The sequence below is a fragment of the Hoplias malabaricus genome, chromosome 5 (genome assembly GCF_029633855.1).
Source record: "Hoplias malabaricus isolate fHopMal1 chromosome 5, fHopMal1.hap1, whole genome shotgun sequence".
Classification (NCBI taxonomy): domain Eukaryota; kingdom Metazoa; phylum Chordata; class Actinopteri; order Characiformes; family Erythrinidae; genus Hoplias; species Hoplias malabaricus.
In genome coordinates, this window is record NC_089804.1 from 35,345,776 (window position 1) to 35,362,739 (window position 16,964).

The 16,964-nt window shown below is 40.0% G+C and overlaps 3 protein-coding genes across 3 annotated transcripts; 2 read left to right on the plus strand and 1 right to left on the minus strand.

Moving 5' to 3' along the window:
* Positions 1-731: 731 nt before the first annotated feature.
* Positions 732-4,872, plus strand: myg1 (myg1 exonuclease). Its single transcript, XM_066672629.1, has 7 exons — positions 732-1,023; positions 1,919-2,031; positions 2,325-2,484; positions 3,148-3,297; positions 3,423-3,545; positions 4,144-4,325; positions 4,573-4,872. The coding sequence occupies exons 1-7, from the start codon at positions 790-792 to the stop codon at positions 4,754-4,756; spliced, it is 1,146 nt and encodes a 381-aa protein (XP_066528726.1). The 5' UTR covers positions 732-789; the 3' UTR covers positions 4,757-4,872.
* A 3,759-nt stretch (positions 4,873-8,631) lies between these two features.
* On the minus strand, positions 8,632-13,324 carry zmp:0000001138 (uncharacterized protein LOC100002901 homolog). Its single transcript, XM_066672614.1, has 4 exons — positions 13,193-13,324; positions 11,626-11,901; positions 11,234-11,515; positions 8,632-10,102 (listed from the first exon to the last, which is right to left on the minus strand). Exons 1-4 carry the CDS (start codon positions 13,251-13,253, stop codon positions 9,975-9,977), a joined length of 747 nt encoding a protein of 248 aa, XP_066528711.1. The 5' UTR covers positions 13,254-13,324; the 3' UTR covers positions 8,632-9,974.
* A 77-nt stretch (positions 13,325-13,401) lies between these two features.
* zmp:0000001006 (uncharacterized protein LOC100002840 homolog) lies at positions 13,402-15,418 on the plus strand. The gene is made up of 4 exons (XM_066673230.1): positions 13,402-13,475; positions 13,850-14,119; positions 14,463-14,735; positions 14,834-15,418. Exons 1-4 carry the CDS (start codon positions 13,418-13,420, stop codon positions 15,040-15,042), a joined length of 810 nt encoding a protein of 269 aa, XP_066529327.1. The 5' UTR covers positions 13,402-13,417; the 3' UTR covers positions 15,043-15,418.
* Positions 15,419-16,964: the final 1,546 nt, after the last annotated feature.

Below are 16,964 nucleotides of genomic sequence, written 5' to 3' on the forward strand. Positions count from 1 at the left end.
ACATTTCTGATATCAACATATTTTACTAGTGAAACTACAAATTTTATTATCAATAATTACATTTATACTAGTAAAAATTAATTCTTACTAGTGATAATTCAAGAGTTTCCCCCATTCATTTTAATAGGGGAAACATTTTTACTAGTAAAAAAAATCAATTGTTGATATCCTAAATTTAAATTTCACTAGTAACAATTTAATTTATGTCAAGAACTGATTTTTTTACTAGTGAAAATCACACAATTCTTCGTATCAAAAAATTCAATACTAGTAAGTAAATAAATTTATACTAGTAAGAATTAAATATTTAAAAATTGAATTCATACAAGCATTAATACATTTGTTTTACTAATAATTTACAAGTAAAAATACCAACTATAATTTTTACTAGTGGAAATATTTTTTTTCACTACTCTAAATCCCACAGGTAAAATCTATATTATTACTTGTGAAATGTATAATTCTACTAGTTGTAATTAAATAATTTAAAAAAAATTTATTTTCACTTGTAAAAATTCAATAATTGATATCAAAAACTGAAATTGAATTCTAAACGCTCATTCATTCATTTTAAGCTAAAACTTTTTGCCATATGCTGTAAAAGTAATAAATACATACAAAAATATAATAAATCATATGTGTGTGTGTGTGTGTGTGTGTGTGTGTGTGTGTGTGTGTGTGTGTGTGTGTGTGTGTGTGTGTGTCTGTCTGTCCAGTAGGGGGCAGTGTGCGAGCGGCCCTGTATCCTCACTGGCGGTAAGAAGAAGAGTGGAGAAAGCCGCGTGTTTCATGATCGGTTCGCGGTTCTGTTTGAGCTCCGTCACCGCGACCCTCCGACTCGTCCGGCCGTGTTCCCCCCGGCCTTCCCCGCTGCGGCTCACTGCGCAAACCCAGCGCATGCACTCCGCTAAAAGAGCGTGTTTACAGACCATGGCTGCGGTGAAGATCGGAACACACAACGGGACCTTCCACTGTGACGAGGTTCTGGCGTGTTACTTCCTCCGCCAGCTCCCGGAGTACAAGGTCCGTCACACTAACGGGATAATAGAGACACTTACACACATTAGACTGGGTTTCCTTTAGCGGCGGGGGCAGGACATTGTTCGTAGTCTGCTGCTAGTGCTAGTGGAACTTGTACTAGTGCTGATTCTGTTTCTACTGCTGCTGCTGGTACCAGTGCTAGTTTTTGTGGTGGTGGTGGTGGTGGTGGTGATGCTGCTGGAACCAGGGCTGGACTCTGCCTGTAAAAGCTCTAATGCCAGAGCATCTCTTCATATAAAAATAAACGTGTTATTAATAACAAATATTTAATGCATTGAGTTTAAAGCTGATGGGGCAAAGTATTGAAATATATTGTTCCAGTGCATTAAATATCTTGTTCCCATCTGTTATCTATACATTAAAATGTCGTGTTCATGTGTTAATTTTAAAATGAAGTGGTGGTCACCTGCAGGTCAAAAGAACAGCTTAATAATGCGTGAGAGATTTAATGCATGGGAAAGATTAATAATGTGTGACCTAGCAGTAATGATGAAACCCAAAAACTATTCTAATTTCTGTTTAGTTTCTGCAGTTTAAAGTTTTGTGCAGAATAAGACAAAGTTGATGTCAGGCTTGTCCTTAGGGCACTTTACATTTTTATTTCACTGCATTTCAGTTCGGTTTGTTGGGTGTTTTTTATTTATTATTTGAAAGCTTATTATTTTCCTAGTTTTTTTTTATTACTGTTGTTAGACATTTAGACTTAAATTTATTGCTCCAAATAAAATCCTTATGTACCTCTCTGGTTCCTGTCACTGCTGCTGTAAAGACTATTATTTCCTGACCGTGCAGAATTACACAACAAATCCCTTGTTTGTTTGTTTGTTTATATCCCAGAGATTGAATTTTACAAAACCCTTTGTTATCTATTCCTCAGGATGCGGAGATAGTTCGGACGCGTGATCCTGCGGAGCTGTCCCGGTGTGACATTGTGGTGGATGTGGGTGGAGTGTATGACCCAAAAACACACCGTTATGATCATCATCAGAGGTGGGACGACTCTCTGTGATCCATTGCTGTCAAAATTTCTCCGCTCTGAGATAGAAAGAAAAGGAATATCAGTGTATTTAGCATTTCTATTACTGCAATTCATAACCAGCTGACAATAAATGACCTTAAACCATGCATTTTTTTCAGATTGTTAAAATGTTACACTCAGATTTACACACGCTTGTCCCTGACTGGAGCTCAAATGTAGATATTCACCAAAATGATTAGGAAAATTTACTGTTTTGCTGCACTGCCCCTGCATCCTCTGAGTCTAACTGCTTTCTTAAAACTAGGTCCTTTGTGGAGACCTTCACCAGCTTGTGTCCGGAGAAGCCATGGGTGACCAAACTGAGCTCAGCTGGTCTGATTTATGTTCATTTTGGTCGAAAAATGCTTTCCCAGCTCACAAACCTGACGCAGGACAGCAGACAGCTGGAGATCCTGTATGACAAAGTTAGTTTCCACTACACGTTATAATGTTTTTGTTCTTTAGGGTATGAAGGGAATAAAAGGGATGCAAATATGGAAAAATAAATGAAGAAAAACAAATCAGACAAAATATTGGGTGTGTATTGTATCACATTTTAGCATTATATCGACTCAACTGGTGGGTACTAAAGATGTTTTAAACGGAAATATGAATACTTTCTCTGCAGTGAGTCAGTCTATTTCATTTAATAATTGGTTCAACATCCAGGCTCTGTATTTTAAGGCTCTGAGGAAAAGCCTGGTGTACTTTATTAGGCAGAGCACATGAAATGTTGCATGTAGAATAATGGATGGATATTTAATAATAATATATCATAGATAATATAACAGATAATAGAATAATTTTTAAGCATGATATATTTTCTAACCACATGACATGACCCACAAGTCTAAATCAAACCCACATGAATGTCTGCCCACCGTTACGGAGATGTTGCTAATGTTTGTGTGACAAACTTTCAGGACAAATGCTTTGCAGCCATTGGTGGTCTTGTATATGCAACTAACACATTCATATTAGTGAATCTCTGTGAGCAAGTTCCTGAGATATTTGGCTAGTTATATTCTAGGTCCATAATCTGAAAATACGTCATTTGACCAACCTTCAGACTCTTGGGTTTTCTTCAGTTGTATGAGCACTTTGTGGAGGAGGTGGATGCAGTGGATAATGGGATTTCTCAGTGTGATGGAGAGGCACGGTATGCTGTCAGCTCCACGCTCAGCGCCCGCGTCAGTTACCTCAACCCACGCTGGAACAGCGACAGCCAGGACACTGAGGTCAGTGTGGGGGGAAAAAGAGGTCCTTTTTTTAAGATAAAAAAACACTTAATTACTGTAATTTATCATCTTCTGACTTACTTCGTCATGAATTCTGTCAATACGTAGTGTTTTCTATTTCACAGGAGGGTTTTCGTAAAGCCATGGCCTTGGTGGGAGCTGAGTTCTTGGACAGACTGGACTACTATCAAAATGCATGGCTCCCAGCGAGAGAAGTAGTGGAGGCTGCAGTTCAAATGCGGCACCAGGTAACCATCACAGCTACCGTATCTCTGGGGTCCAGATGGAGAAAAAGCTAGAGCTGTCCACTACTCAGATGCTCTTTGTTTTCTGTTTAGCATATGTTTTTCCCTTATTCTGTTTAATATGTCTCATTTTCTTTTTTATTAATGTATCTATTTGTTTTTTTTATAAAAATAACTACAGTTAAACAAACAATAGCAAGATATAAATAATATTGAAATTCCAGCTAATATTTAGCTATGTGTGTTTAATGGGTGTAAACCAAACCTTGCCTACGGCCAGGACACATTACTAGACATCGGTAAACATTGTAAGGACCACCTGCTGATCCCACTGTTTGACCCAAAGGACCTGCAGATAATGTTCAGCAAATGTAAACAGAAGCAGGGATGGCAGTGTATCAGACTCAGTTATACTACAGGGGCTAATAGCCCCTGTATTTTTTTATTTATTTCCCCCCCCCCCCACCAGCATTCGTGTGTTCTCTGCACTGTAGAAATCATTGAGCTCTATGTTTGGTGTGAATGGAGGTAGCATGAAAAGGATAAACATGGGGTTGTTGGTAGAAGCAGTGATTATCATCTCAGAAATTCCTGTTCCTAGGTTGATCCCAGCGGGGAGATAGTTATGCTGGCCCAAGGTGGATGCCCTTGGAAGGAGCATTTATTCTCCCTTGAAAAAGAACTGAAAGTGGATGTACCAATCAAATTCATCCTCTATCCGGACCAGAACGGCCAGTGGAGGGTCCAGTGTGTCCCAGAGGGACTGAACACCTTCAAGAACAGGTAGAGCTTGTTTATTTATTTATTGGGGATAGTTTTTAAGCTGTTATGAATTTATTGAGGTTATTAAGATCGAGAACCTGAACCCTCCCACTGCTAATTCCTCTTATGTCTGCACTTGATACGAGGCTTTAGAGTTCAGCAAGAATTATTCCAATGTAAACATGTGTATTGTCTTTGTTGAAATTTCCACATCATATTTAATCAGGTGAATGAATCTACTCACGGATCTACCTCTCCTTATATATAGACTCTCACTGCTGGAGGAGTGGTGTGGGATCAGGGATGAAGAACTGTCCAAACTCAGTGGAATCCCAGACTGTATTTTCGTCCACAGCAATGGCTTCATTGGGGGGAACAAAGCTAAGCAGGGTGTCCTTGAAATGGCCAGAAGAACTTTACAAGCAGCAGCGACACCATTGAATAAATCCTAAAGCCTGCTGAACCACTTCTTTCTTACATGTGCATCTTTGCGTAGTCCTCAATAAAATTTCCTTTGTGAGTTCGACTTTTCTAATTTGAAATAAAAGTCCTGAAATAAACCTGTCTCACTTTTTTTTTTTTTAGTTCCAACTACCAATAATTATTTGTGATAAATCAGGGATGATGATGCTGGAAATTTTATCTGGTGCCACATTAATGACATGAATAAAATTTCAGCCTAAAGACAACAATCAAGTTTCCCACTCTTTCCTTATTTAAAAGTGGTGTTTAATAAGTTTTCACACTGGAGGACTCCTGTCCTAGAATCCAGAAGCTCACAGAGCAATGCTGAATTTTACTTAAAATATTTGTTAGAAATTGTTTAGTTTTTGTAGCAATCACAACTGAGTTAATGATAGACACGAGCGGAGGTTTCCTTTATATCCCTCACTGCCTAATACCATTATAAAATTACCTTCGGGAACAATAGATCATATCCACACCAACAACTTACTGAAGGCCCCTTGTTTGTCACGTAAAGGACTTGGGGGATGGCAGTCAAAAAGTCAGCAGTAGAAAGTAGGTTTGGTGATGAAGTCATCTTTCAGGATGATGGTGCCTCGTCACAGAGCAAGCAGCACCATTGTGTCAGCTGTATCCGCTCTGAACTCTTTTAAGTAACATTACAATAAAGGCACATAATTCACCATATATTAGCTTACTACATGATTAAGTTTTGTCACAATCATTAAGTAATTGTAAGAAATGAGTACTAGCATTCTTTTAGGATATTATTTAATTCTAAAATAATGTTTGTTTTTTCTGTCATTATTAACTGACTTTATTTAACATAGTAAAACTTGCTTTTTACTTAAAAATGTCTTAAGTGGTGATATTAAATGTTCACTTATAGCAAAGTGTTTCCCTCTTTTCTTCAAGAAAGCTGTCAGATCAGCAACAGCCTGGATCTCAATCAGGGTGAAATTTTGTGGTGGAAATCTATGAAGGACTTTTAATCCTATAATTTCTGCCAGGCCTTGTATAAATAAGTGAAAGAGGGGCTATATCCTGTTTGCAGAAGGGTGTCTCTCTTCTCTGAGCTGATCCTATGGAGGGAGACTTCAGTGTTAATTTTGGCGACCTCTAGCGGTAACAAGTGAGGGTGGCAGCATATTTTATGTTTGAGAACAGGCTGGACAAGTATTTCACACTTTGGATTGGCCAATGCTTTTCTGAACAAAGGTCATTTCTGTTGCTGGTGCGTCAGTGGCCCCGCCTGCTTACGAAACTGATTAGTTCTCCGGGCTGCGGTTAGATGTAAATGAATTTGAGAGCAACCCAGAAGACTGAGTGTCTGTAGCTGGAGGCAAATATTGGTGTTTATCTGAACGTAAGCTATTCCTTAAGACAATTTTCTTTCATTGTTCCCATTGTTTTGTGAAATTAAGCTGTTTTTATAGGATCACAGTTCCTCAGATGGTTCAGGAAGTCTGGATTTTTACCATTTCGGCTCCTGTTAATAGTATATAATTTAATTTTGGGACTGAAATAACCTACGCCTTCGTTTTCTCATTATAATATAACAGTTCACCATTGTATCTACCATCATTTACATTAAGAGTAAAATTTATATTTAAAAAAAAATGCTAATCTCAGGAAATCCAGGGGGGACTCCAAGCAGGATTTCTCCAATTAACATCCAGCCTGAGGAGCGACAGATGAGCTACTCTCTCTGACTTCACATCTACAAGTTGCAGCTCTCGGCTAATCCTCAGTAACAAAATAGTAGTGATGTTATTTGGGGTTACATTGGTACACGTGTTTAAAGGGGTGGAATTACTCTTGTTTTATGTCTCTCAGGTTTGTAGTCTTATTTAATCAAACTGATTTTGAGGGGAAAAAGGACGTGGAAGAATGTGGTCAAAACAAGGCGAGCGGCATGTATTTGCTTGTCTTTTGTAATTGTGTGGGTTTTTAATTTATTTTTTAAATCTATAGTTTTATTTCTGTGATTATTTCCAGGACCTTCAAGATTTCCCTACAACCGGACCGATCCTACTCCTCCTTACGTTCCTAATATGGACCCCCCCAAACCCAGGCCTCCACTACGGTCAGAACCCAACATATCCTCCCGGAGTAAATTTTGCCATGCGTCCAACTATGCCATACACTGCTGGAGGACAGAACCCTTATCCTGGAGCCCTTAACCTTATTCGTCACCTGGAGTAGTAAACCCAGGCCCTTATCTGCCCTCAGCCGGGGGCTATCCTATGGTGGGGCACCCTGGAACAGTTCCTGGAGAACAACATTTATCATTTAGCCAGATAAGGGGTTTATTTAAAAATGTGTGGCACAATTTCAATGTATACGCTTAAAAATAAAGGTGCTACACAAGGTTCTTTGAGCGATGCCATAAAGGACCATATTTGCTAATGTTAATGGGTAAAAACCTTAAGATGGAGTGATGGATTTTTGAGCTTTTAAAGGTTCTACACACTCACACATCTCGTAAACATGTTGTTGTTTTCTTATAAAAGGTTCTTCTGTGGTATCGCTAAAAGAACCCTCGTAGAACCTTTATTTTTAAGAGTGTACTGCTGTGCAATGACAATAAACCTGTTCAAAAGGAATGTTCATCATCTCTTTTCTTATTAAACACCCTTCACATTGGGTTTAAGCATCTGGCCAAATAGAGGACTATGCTTTGTGATACAGCCTCTCTAATCATTTGACATTGATATTGTTTTTGTAAATGCCACAGCGTTCTTCAAGCAGCAGCAGTGACTCGGACTGAAGGCAGTGGTCCTGTGTTCGCTGAGAGTGGGAGCCCCTTGCACATGAGCACACACTAACATCATGTAAACAGATATGTAACGAAGGATTATTAAACATGTTTATTAATAACCCACAGTGTGGGAGGTGTGCTTCTACATTGATAGATTTATATAACAGTCAGGGTTTTTATTTGTGTTTTTTATTATTTTTGAGCGGTAGTAAACACAGCCTCTGTAACACAAACAAGGAAACACTGTTTTTAGTAAATTTTATGTTCTTTCGTAACATACCTTTAGTTTTCTATATTTTGGTCTAGAAGAGGCTTTTTCGCTTACTGACTGACTCCCAATGTTGAAATGTGCACGCGTGAGTAGGAACTGTTACTTCAGCCATATTTCACAGAGAGAACTTAGTGGCGCTACCAGACCGTGTTATTCATTCATTCATTATGTGTAAGCGCTTATCCAGTTCAGGGTCACGGTGGGTCCAGAGCCTACCCGGAATCATTGGGCGCAGATTTACAATGACAGTCTATTACAATGAATCCATTAACATTCATTCTTTATCTGTAACCACTTATCCAGTTCAGGGTCGCGATGGGTCCGGAGCCTACCCGGAATCAAGGCAAGAACACACCCTGGAGGGGGCGCCAGTCCTTCATAGGGCAACTCACACATTCGCACATTCACTCACACACTCACACCTACGGACACTTTTGAGTCACCAATCCACCTACCAACGTGTGTTTTTGGACTGTGGGGAGGAAACCTCCAGGTCCCTGGAGCTGTGTGACTGTGACACTTAAATTTGGAATCATTTGGCACATTTCCAATGACACAAACTGGTTTGTGAACCAGAAATTAATTCCCAGCTGGAACCAAAGAACAGTAAGTTCTTCAGTGTGAACCGTGGCTGAATGATAGGAAATATGTCAGGAACACACTCCCGTTTGTTTGTTTCTGGGGCTGCATTGTCCAGAACCTCAGCTCAGCATTGGTTAGTTCACAAGCAGAATAGCTCTGAACTTGACAACATTAACACGTATTATATCCCACAGAGGAGGACTGCAGAATTTCTTATTTTACGTGAGTGTGTGTGTCTGTGGTGGGGAGACATTTTGTGGTGTCGGTGTGTTTATAAAGCTCCATATTGCTGTGCACAACCACAATAAATTTCATGTGTTTTAACCGGTTACACTGAATAAATAAGTAATTGTAATTCTTAAACTCACAATGTTCTTGGTCGTCTTTGTTCTTTGGTGGTAGATCATCTAGTATTTATCTTTTAAATAAAATGAACAAAGAAAACATTGATGCTGGTGTTATACAGTATATTATGAACAAAATTTGTGCTCCTTTTTTCAGTTCTGCATTTATTACCTGCCCTCCATATTTTCTGTACAACACAATCACATAATAAAAACCACATGTAAGCAAAGACACACTTCTGCGATAATGGCTATATGACTAATAGCTGTCTTGCAAAACTAGGCCTGCATAGTTTCTCTTTGCTCGTTTTTTCATTGCTAGATAAAAGACTCTTTTTTGCTCTGGTGTCCTCTCACGGTCCAAAAACACACATTGGTAGGTGGATTGGTGACTCAAGTGTCCATGTGTGAGAGAGTGTCTCCTTGCAAAGGACAGGCGCCCCCTCCAGTGTGTGTTCCCACATTGCTCCCAGTGATTCCGGGTAGGCTCCAGATCCACCGAGACCCAGATAAGTGGATAAACAGTTACAAACAATGAATGAATTAGTGAATTATACTGTGTGAAATAATCACTCTACTCTCCATGTCATGTAAGATATATAGACATTTACTCTCAGTGTCAAAGTAACTTGGAATCAGCAAGTAGAAATAAAATATGTATATACATATCAGCCACAGGATTTAATCCACTGACATGTGAATGTCAGATAGTACCGGTTAGTACCTACCAAAAGTGGTCCAAGGAAAGGCAACTGATTTATCAGCGCCAAACTCTCACTGATCTGTAAGGGAGTGAAGGGGTCAGCCTGGGTACACAAACCCATACCCAGCAAACCACTGTGTGTTCTGACCCCTATCAGAGCAGCATTTACTCTTTCAGCAGTGTGTGCTGCAGTAGGTCTTCTGGGGGATGCTCTGACCAAAACATTATGACAGTCACAGTGCAGCTGTAGTCAACGTTTCTCAGATCCTTACACTGACCAATTCTCCTGCTTCAACATTATTTGAATGGTGCATTTTAAATCTGATGTCACAATGCAGCTTTATAGAAGTATCAGAGCAATAGATAACAATGCAAATCGATTTGAAGTATGGATTGTTCACCTACTGCCTGATACTTCCCCATCCCCCGAAAGGTGCCACTGGACCCAGGACATCAGTGTTACTCATGTCACCTGCCAGTGGCTTTAATCTTGTAGCTGATTGGTGTAGTTATAAATAAAAAACAAACAAAGTTTTCCCAAATGTTACAGCAGGAATGGAAGGTTTCTTCTGATAAGAATTGCAGATAAAATGATGCCACACAAGATGCTAGCCATTGCCATTAATCCAAATATCCACCAGGACCCAGGCGTGAATGCAGTAAATTCAGGTCCTTAAGAGATGAAAGACATTTAGTTATGGTTAGGGTTAGCCAAGAACAGAGTAGTTTGTTAATTTAGGCTCTATGTGGTTCTTACTGCACAAGCAAATTGTGTAGAGAACTGGAGAGATACAGTCCTGTGCAAAGTCCAACTTGTTTTAATTTCCATATTTAAAGTCCCTAAAACAACCACTGAGTTCAAGTCTCAGCATGAGAGGGAAAAACAGAAATCCTACATTCATCAGGGACACAGATGCCTTAAAATGAAACATACACTGATCAGCCACATCATTCCAACCGCCTCCTTGTTTCTACACTCACTGTCCACTGACTTTATATGTGCACTATACAGTTCTACCATTACTGCTGCTCCACCCCATGTTCTTCAATGATCAGGACCCACACAGAGCAGGTATTATTTGGGTAGTGCATTTTTGTGGTTGGTGGACTATTCTTAGTCCAGCAGTGACAGAGGGGTTTAAACTCCAGCAGCACTGCTGTGTCTGATCCACTCGTACCCGCACAACACACACTAACACACCACCAACACGTCAGTGTCACTGCAGCGCTGAGAATGGTCCACCCACCAAGTCATACCTGCTCTGTGGGGGTTCTGAGCATTGAAGAACAGAATGAAATGAGGAAAACAAAGTATGCAGAGCAAGACGTGGACTACAGTCTGTATTTGTAGACCTACAAAATGCTCTTTGCATGGTCAGTGGCCAGTGGAGGAGGTGGTGGTAATATTATGGCTGCTTTTGTGTAGTATCAGTGTGTAATAGATGTTATTATTACTGCTTCCACTGCATTCAGATTTCTTAGAAGTTGGTCAATTTAAGTGAATTTTCTTGTTCCTTTAAACCAAATTAATCCCAATTACATTTAGTGATGTTGGGGTCTGGGCTCTGGGGCAGTTCATTATTTTGAGAAACACAAGCAGCTTCTTTGCTTGATTCTTCTTTGAAAACTTATTTTCTTTTGATCTTATTGCTTTTCCCCTTATGCAAATGGACTGATGTCTCCTCAAACATTTCTTCTGAAATTGGAATAACTTGCAATTGAATGGCTGTTTTGTCTGGAACTAAAATAAAGGAAAGGGTGCCCTGACACTTGCACAGAACTGTAGGTGAAATGGAGACTCACGCCACATGGACATTTTGGGCTCGTTCAGGCTGCTGTGCTTAACCTCGCAGACATACTCCTCACCAGGGCGTGGGGTTATGGTAATAAACTTATAGACTCTGTACGTCCAGTCCTCCGCATACATCAGGTCAGACATTACTCCTTCTTCAACAGACTGATGACCATTGAGGTAAAAGTTGAGCTCTATGTCTCCAGGGTAGAACCCAGTTGCATAACAATAAAGAACATTAGCTTTGCCTTCTTCCACGGGGAAGTGTGTGTACACATTGACTGAGGGCCGAACTGTGGAATGGACAAACAATTTTATTCAAATAAATATACCAAACAAAAATGATGTACCAAATAAAATGAGTGTTTATGCCTAAAGAGTTGTGAAGTGAGCATGTAGTTACCCAGAGGAGGCCTAGAAGCCTGTGTTTGCTCTTTGAGTTTGGATAGGTACAGTTCCTGTCGATGAAAACCGTGCAGAACCTCGTACATGCAAAAGGACTGATTGGCGTCCTCCAGCACAGAGAAGCCTGAGGTTGCAGCGGGACGCAAAATAAATGTGTTGTTAGCCTTGTCAAAATATGCAAAGGTGGCTTCGTTCACCAAAACAACCACTGCCTGGTCTAAGGAGCCGTTTGCTCTCGTCCGAGTGTAGGCTTGGATGTTCACCGTCTGGTAATCTGCAGAAAGACAACAGTGATAATCCAGTGGGTCATGTGTTCATCAGTAAAGAAAAGAGAAACTGCACTTAAACCCAGCCTACTCACACTACTTTATGCTATAACAGGCTACATTACACATGGAGAGTGCTATGTATATCTCTGCTCCACATTTGCAGGGTCTCTGGGTCCAGGGTGGGAACCTCACCTCGGGTCACTGTCTGTGAGGAGTGAGATGTGCTCTCCTTGTGTCTGTTTGGGTTTCCTCCCACAGTTCAAACACACAGATTGGTAGGTGGAGAGGCTGAGTGACATTGTTCACAGGTGTGTGTGTGTGTGTGTGTGTGTGAGTGACTGGGTGAGTGTGTGAAACTGCCCACAGGTGTATGTGTGACAGACTGGGTGAATGTTTGAAACTGCCTACAGGTGTCAAAGAAAAGGCAAAAGTAAACTCCTCCAACTACAAAGTCCCTATTTTATTTATTTATTTATTTATTTTACCATTTTGAGACTATTACACTTCAGCTTTTCATTTGAGACCAGAATGATTGAGAAAGAAGAAAATACATGCAGTATACCCCAATAAGCCATAACATTATGACCATTAAAACAAACCCACAACAAAGAACAGGGAGATGGCGTGAGTCCAGCACTGCTAAAATAATTTTTATCACCTTTCACCCAATTTTTCAACATTCAGGACCCCCGTAGAGCAAGTATGATTGGAGGGATGGACTTGACACTTGACAGTTTATTTTGGTCATCCTCTAGCAATGGCATAATGCTTAGAAAAACAGGCTTATTAATACAGGCATGTCTTAGTCCTACATCAATGGACACGGGATGCTTTCAGCTGGATGTTTTTGGTTGACGAACTATTCTCAGTCCAGTAGTGACACTAAGGAGTTTAAAAACTCCAGCAGCACTGCTGTGTCTGATCCACTTCTATCAGCAAAACACACACAGAAAGACCACCACCATGTCAGTGTCACTAAGAGTGTACGCAGAGCAAAACGACACGCAATAATTGTAGATCTAGAAAGCGTTCCTGTGTTGTCAGTTGAGCAGAAAGAATGTAGAGTGTGTACAGAAACAAGGAGTTGCTTTTAAATATTATGGCCAACCAGTGTACACACATCAGTTCTTGTGCTAAAAGATGATGAAGTTCTGCTTAACAGAGTTCGCTCGCTCAGGTCTTGAACCTGTTACATTTCTGAAGCTGTTTTTAGGACATACCTTTCCTGTTCTTTCAGTTAGCAGCACTTTTACAGTTTGGATTAGTTTAAGCTAACTCCTCACCTGTGCTCCTTACCTGTCCACAGCAGAATGGCAGGTGCCTGAAGCACAAAGATAATCAAAGACAGAAAGAACATCTTGGCCTGTCCTCCTCAGGTACTGTTTGCTTGTTTGTTGCTTCTTGTTGCGATGTTGCAGTCTGAAGCATTGACAAGGAAACAGTGATATTACGGATATTACAGAGGTGCTGTAATAGCTAAACACTTTCACTTTCATTTTGTCCAGGATAACGATTTGTAAAATGTCAGCTGTACTATTGCTTTTCTTTTTTCTTAATGCACAGTCTTCTCTCGGAGCAGGTAAACCAGAAATTCAGTCCTATTTTTCTTGATGTCAGATAAAGGGATGTATTTCTTTCTCTGTTGCTTTATTCATGTTGATGAAGTTATAGACTCATTTTCTGTCAAGGTATATGTGTAGTTACTTCAAGTAGCAATCATACTTTACAGCATAAGTACTTGACATAAGTGCACTTAAACATCTCCAGCCATGTGTAAAGATTGTAGCACTTTTTTGTCTTACAAGTACAGACTTTTATATTTTGGATATCAGTTGACTAGTTTCTTAGCATGAAATAAAATAAAAGTTTCTTAGACTAACACTAAAAGTGTGAATGTACAGTATTTAGTCCAAGATGGGGACTTTGTGCCAAACTTCCTGTTTCATATTGCAGAAGAAAATGCATACCAGCAGTTTATTGGCTGCACATTCAGCAGTAAGGGACAAGCCGGCCACTTCTGGCGTTATGGCTACAACGGTAAGGACATGATGCACATTGATCTGTCAAGAGAAACCATGGTCTCTACCAGTGAAGATGGACGTTTCCTTACAGAAGAGAGGAAGAGTGTGGAGTACATCAAGAAGAAGGAGAATCGTTTGATGAAGCTGTGCTCTGCAGTGCAGACTGTTTTCTCTCTTTCAAATAACTCCCTCTCCAGGGCAGGTATGGTGTGATCGCAACAAAATCTGTTCCAGCTTAATCCTCCTAAGCTTTATGCTTAATTCGCATGTTTGTAAAAGTGATTTCTCAGCATATTTAAACATATTAAGTTGGACCACTCTGTTAGGGTGGACATTGTTGTCAGAGTTTATTGAGTTTTGTTTGTTAACATATCTCCTTATCATGGTGTTGTTTGTCCTGGCCTCTTCCAATGAAAGTGATTGGTCCACTGCATGAAGAGAACCTCTAGGGTGTTGAGACATACACTGAATTATTTTTAAATAAACTTTAGATGGCAGGTTTGGCAGTAGATTCTTTGTTTACTCCATCATTTGATTCCATGCAGTCAAACCAACAGTGCATGTGCGGATAGGAAAGGAGAACGGTCAGGAGTTCCTCATTTGTCTGGTGCATGGTTTCTATCCCAACGTCATCCATGTGCAATGGATTCACGATGGAAAGCCAGTCTACTACGGCACATCAAAAACTGGCATACTGCCTCACAAAGACGGCACATTCCAAATGACAAGCTACTTCAGCTTTGGCAACACAAGCATACATGGAGTTAGCTGCCAAGTGGAGCACATCAGCATCGATGGAAAATTGAAGGCAACCTTAGGTATGTGTTTCTTTTGGACATGTATATGAAATGGGGCTGTGTATTTATGAAAACATCAAAATAATTTAAAAAATTTCCTCATGTGTTGTCTGTTTCAGAGAAGAAGTCAGTTCATCCATTGTCTGTGGTTATAGCCATGGCTGTGTTTTTGGCTGGGTTTGCATTTCCAGTTGGGGTTACCATAATGATTATCTATTTCAAAAGGAAGAAAAGACCAAATTCTCCTGAACACACCACAAATGACTCTAGTGAGATGTCAGAAACTCCTCCATCTGTGAGCCTAATGCAACTACCAGCAGAGTTGTAAGGAGGTTGGGGAGCATGGGGTTGTATTTTGTAAACGCACTATAAAATCCATACACCTCTAGAAGACACGTTAGTTATTTTATATGTAGATTTTTTTAATGGTTCAAGTGGGGAGTTAGGTCCTCCTCAGTGAGTCATAAGCAATATTTGTTTAACAAATTGTCCTTATTTATCAGTCCCTTCAAAGATTTATGAATTAAAACATTTTTTCAAAAATGTTCTTTTCTGTGTGAGATTGGGTTTAACAGGCACCAGGATGTTCACAAGAGATTTTCCAATAAGCAGAACCTGTCCTTGACTTTAGATTCATGAAAATCTTAGGTTTCTCTAGAATGGGATTTCACACTCTAATTGTTATTTATATAACATGACATAATTTTATCCTTTAAAAGGGGGCTTACTCTCCCATGTATTCACAGCAGAACACAATGGATACACATGCAAAAAAGGGGTTGTATCTCTTTGAAACAGGCAAGTCACTAGAGATTAATGATTAGGGGGCTAAGCTTTAACCAGGGGAGTATGAGGTAATTGCCTCATAGCAGCAAATATCTTTGACGAGGTACAGATTAAACAAAAACCACAAGGAGCTGCTGCCTTTACCAAGGGAAAAAAATAAAATAAATTACATCCATCTTCGGGTCGAAAAACAAAACTGGGTGTCACGCCTGTCTCTGCGGACGTCTCGCTTCCTCCCTCAGTTCAGGACGCAGTACCACTTGAGTCTGGGAATGACTCAGAAGACTTCAATTCCCATGATTCAACTGATGGTCACATGACTCCACCAATCAATAGGAACCCTCTCGCGCCCTCCGGGTCACCTGAGTTTTAAATCACAGCTGTTTTGTTTTAGTCATAATCACTCACTGACTATATAAACCCGGACTGTGGCATTTACCATTTGCAAAGTATTGCTAACCTTTCCTGTTACATACCGAGCGAACCTTATGAATGAAAGCCAAACCGTGTATGACCCTACCTTACGTTCTTCTCGACTCTGTGTGTTTTTGGATCCGGACTGCTATTGTTTAGTACATTGTGTTTTTGACCTCAGCCTGTACCTCACTATTCTTTGGATTGTCCCTTTTGCTCTGTTTGCTTTCTCTTTACGGTCTGCTTTGCACATCCTTGAAGTAAATCTCTTCCTGCTAAACACTCGCGAGCGTCTCTCTTGTTTACTAAGCCTGACACTGGGTTTTCTCAACTTTCAACTTATTATATGCAAGTATCTGTAAAATATACAATCATAAGATCAGGAAAGAATCTAAACATCAATTCAGTCTGCCCTCAAACTTCAGTGTGTAATGCATCAACATTTGCTGACTTTTTCAGCAGACTTACTTTACATTCATCAATATATAATACAGAACAAAACATGTCCCATATAGGTTCAAAAAGGAACGCATCTTTTACTGTCCAACTATGAGAGGATTCCATATTTTACAGGACGTTTGGCAACACGATAGCCAACGGTGTCAAATGAACATGCAGTAACAGCAGCGCCCCCAGGTCCTAGTGTGCCCAAGTTTAATTACATTGTTAGAACTACAGCCCCCCTAAAACAGGCTGACATCCTTCACTGCTGCTGAGTATAAGAATAATGTATGTTCTTCATATATTATTTGTGAAGATCCCTGGAAACGCTGATCATCACTGATGTCCTAGGCAACAGTCAGTCACACAGATCAGTATTTTAGGCAGTGTGGGATGGTGATGCATCACAGTGGATGGCCTTGGGTAAAAGTGAAATTAGATTCCTTGATTCAGTACAGTTTTTACATTCTCTAAATAAATTAAAATTCATTGCAGCTTTCAGCATTATCAAGTATTTTCAACCAGTGATACATTAGCACATCCACTCTGGACTGGACAAGGTGTCCCCCATTCTCCGGCTCTTACCCCCAAGCCCCACTATGTTCAGGT

Coding starts and splice junctions, on each gene's coding strand:
- myg1 (XM_066672629.1), top strand. CDS start 790: ATGATCGGTTCGCGGTTCTGTTTGAGCTCCGTCACCGCGACCCTCCGA. Junction 2,485..3,147: donor TGGAGATCCTGTATGACAAA/GTTAGTTTCCAC, acceptor GGTTTTCTTCAG/TTGTATGAGCACTTTGTGGA. Junction 3,298..3,422: donor GCGACAGCCAGGACACTGAG/GTCAGTGTGGGG, acceptor TCTATTTCACAG/GAGGGTTTTCGTAAAGCCAT.
- zmp:0000001138 (XM_066672614.1), bottom strand. CDS start 13,253: ATGTTCTTTCTGTCTTTGATTATCTTTGTGCTTCAGGCACCTGCCATT. Junction 11,902..13,192: donor TGCCATTCTGCTGTGGACAG/GTAAGGAGCACA, acceptor GTCTTTCTGCAG/ATTACCAGACGGTGAACATC. Junction 11,516..11,625: donor GGCTTCTAGGCCTCCTCTGG/GTAACTACATGC, acceptor TCCATTCCACAG/TTCGGCCCTCAGTCAATGTG.
- zmp:0000001006 (XM_066673230.1), top strand. CDS start 13,418: ATGTCAGCTGTACTATTGCTTTTCTTTTTTCTTAATGCACAGTCTTCT. Junction 14,120..14,462: donor TAACTCCCTCTCCAGGGCAG/GTATGGTGTGAT, acceptor GATTCCATGCAG/TCAAACCAACAGTGCATGTG. Junction 14,736..14,833: donor AAAATTGAAGGCAACCTTAG/GTATGTGTTTCT, acceptor TGTCTGTTTCAG/AGAAGAAGTCAGTTCATCCA.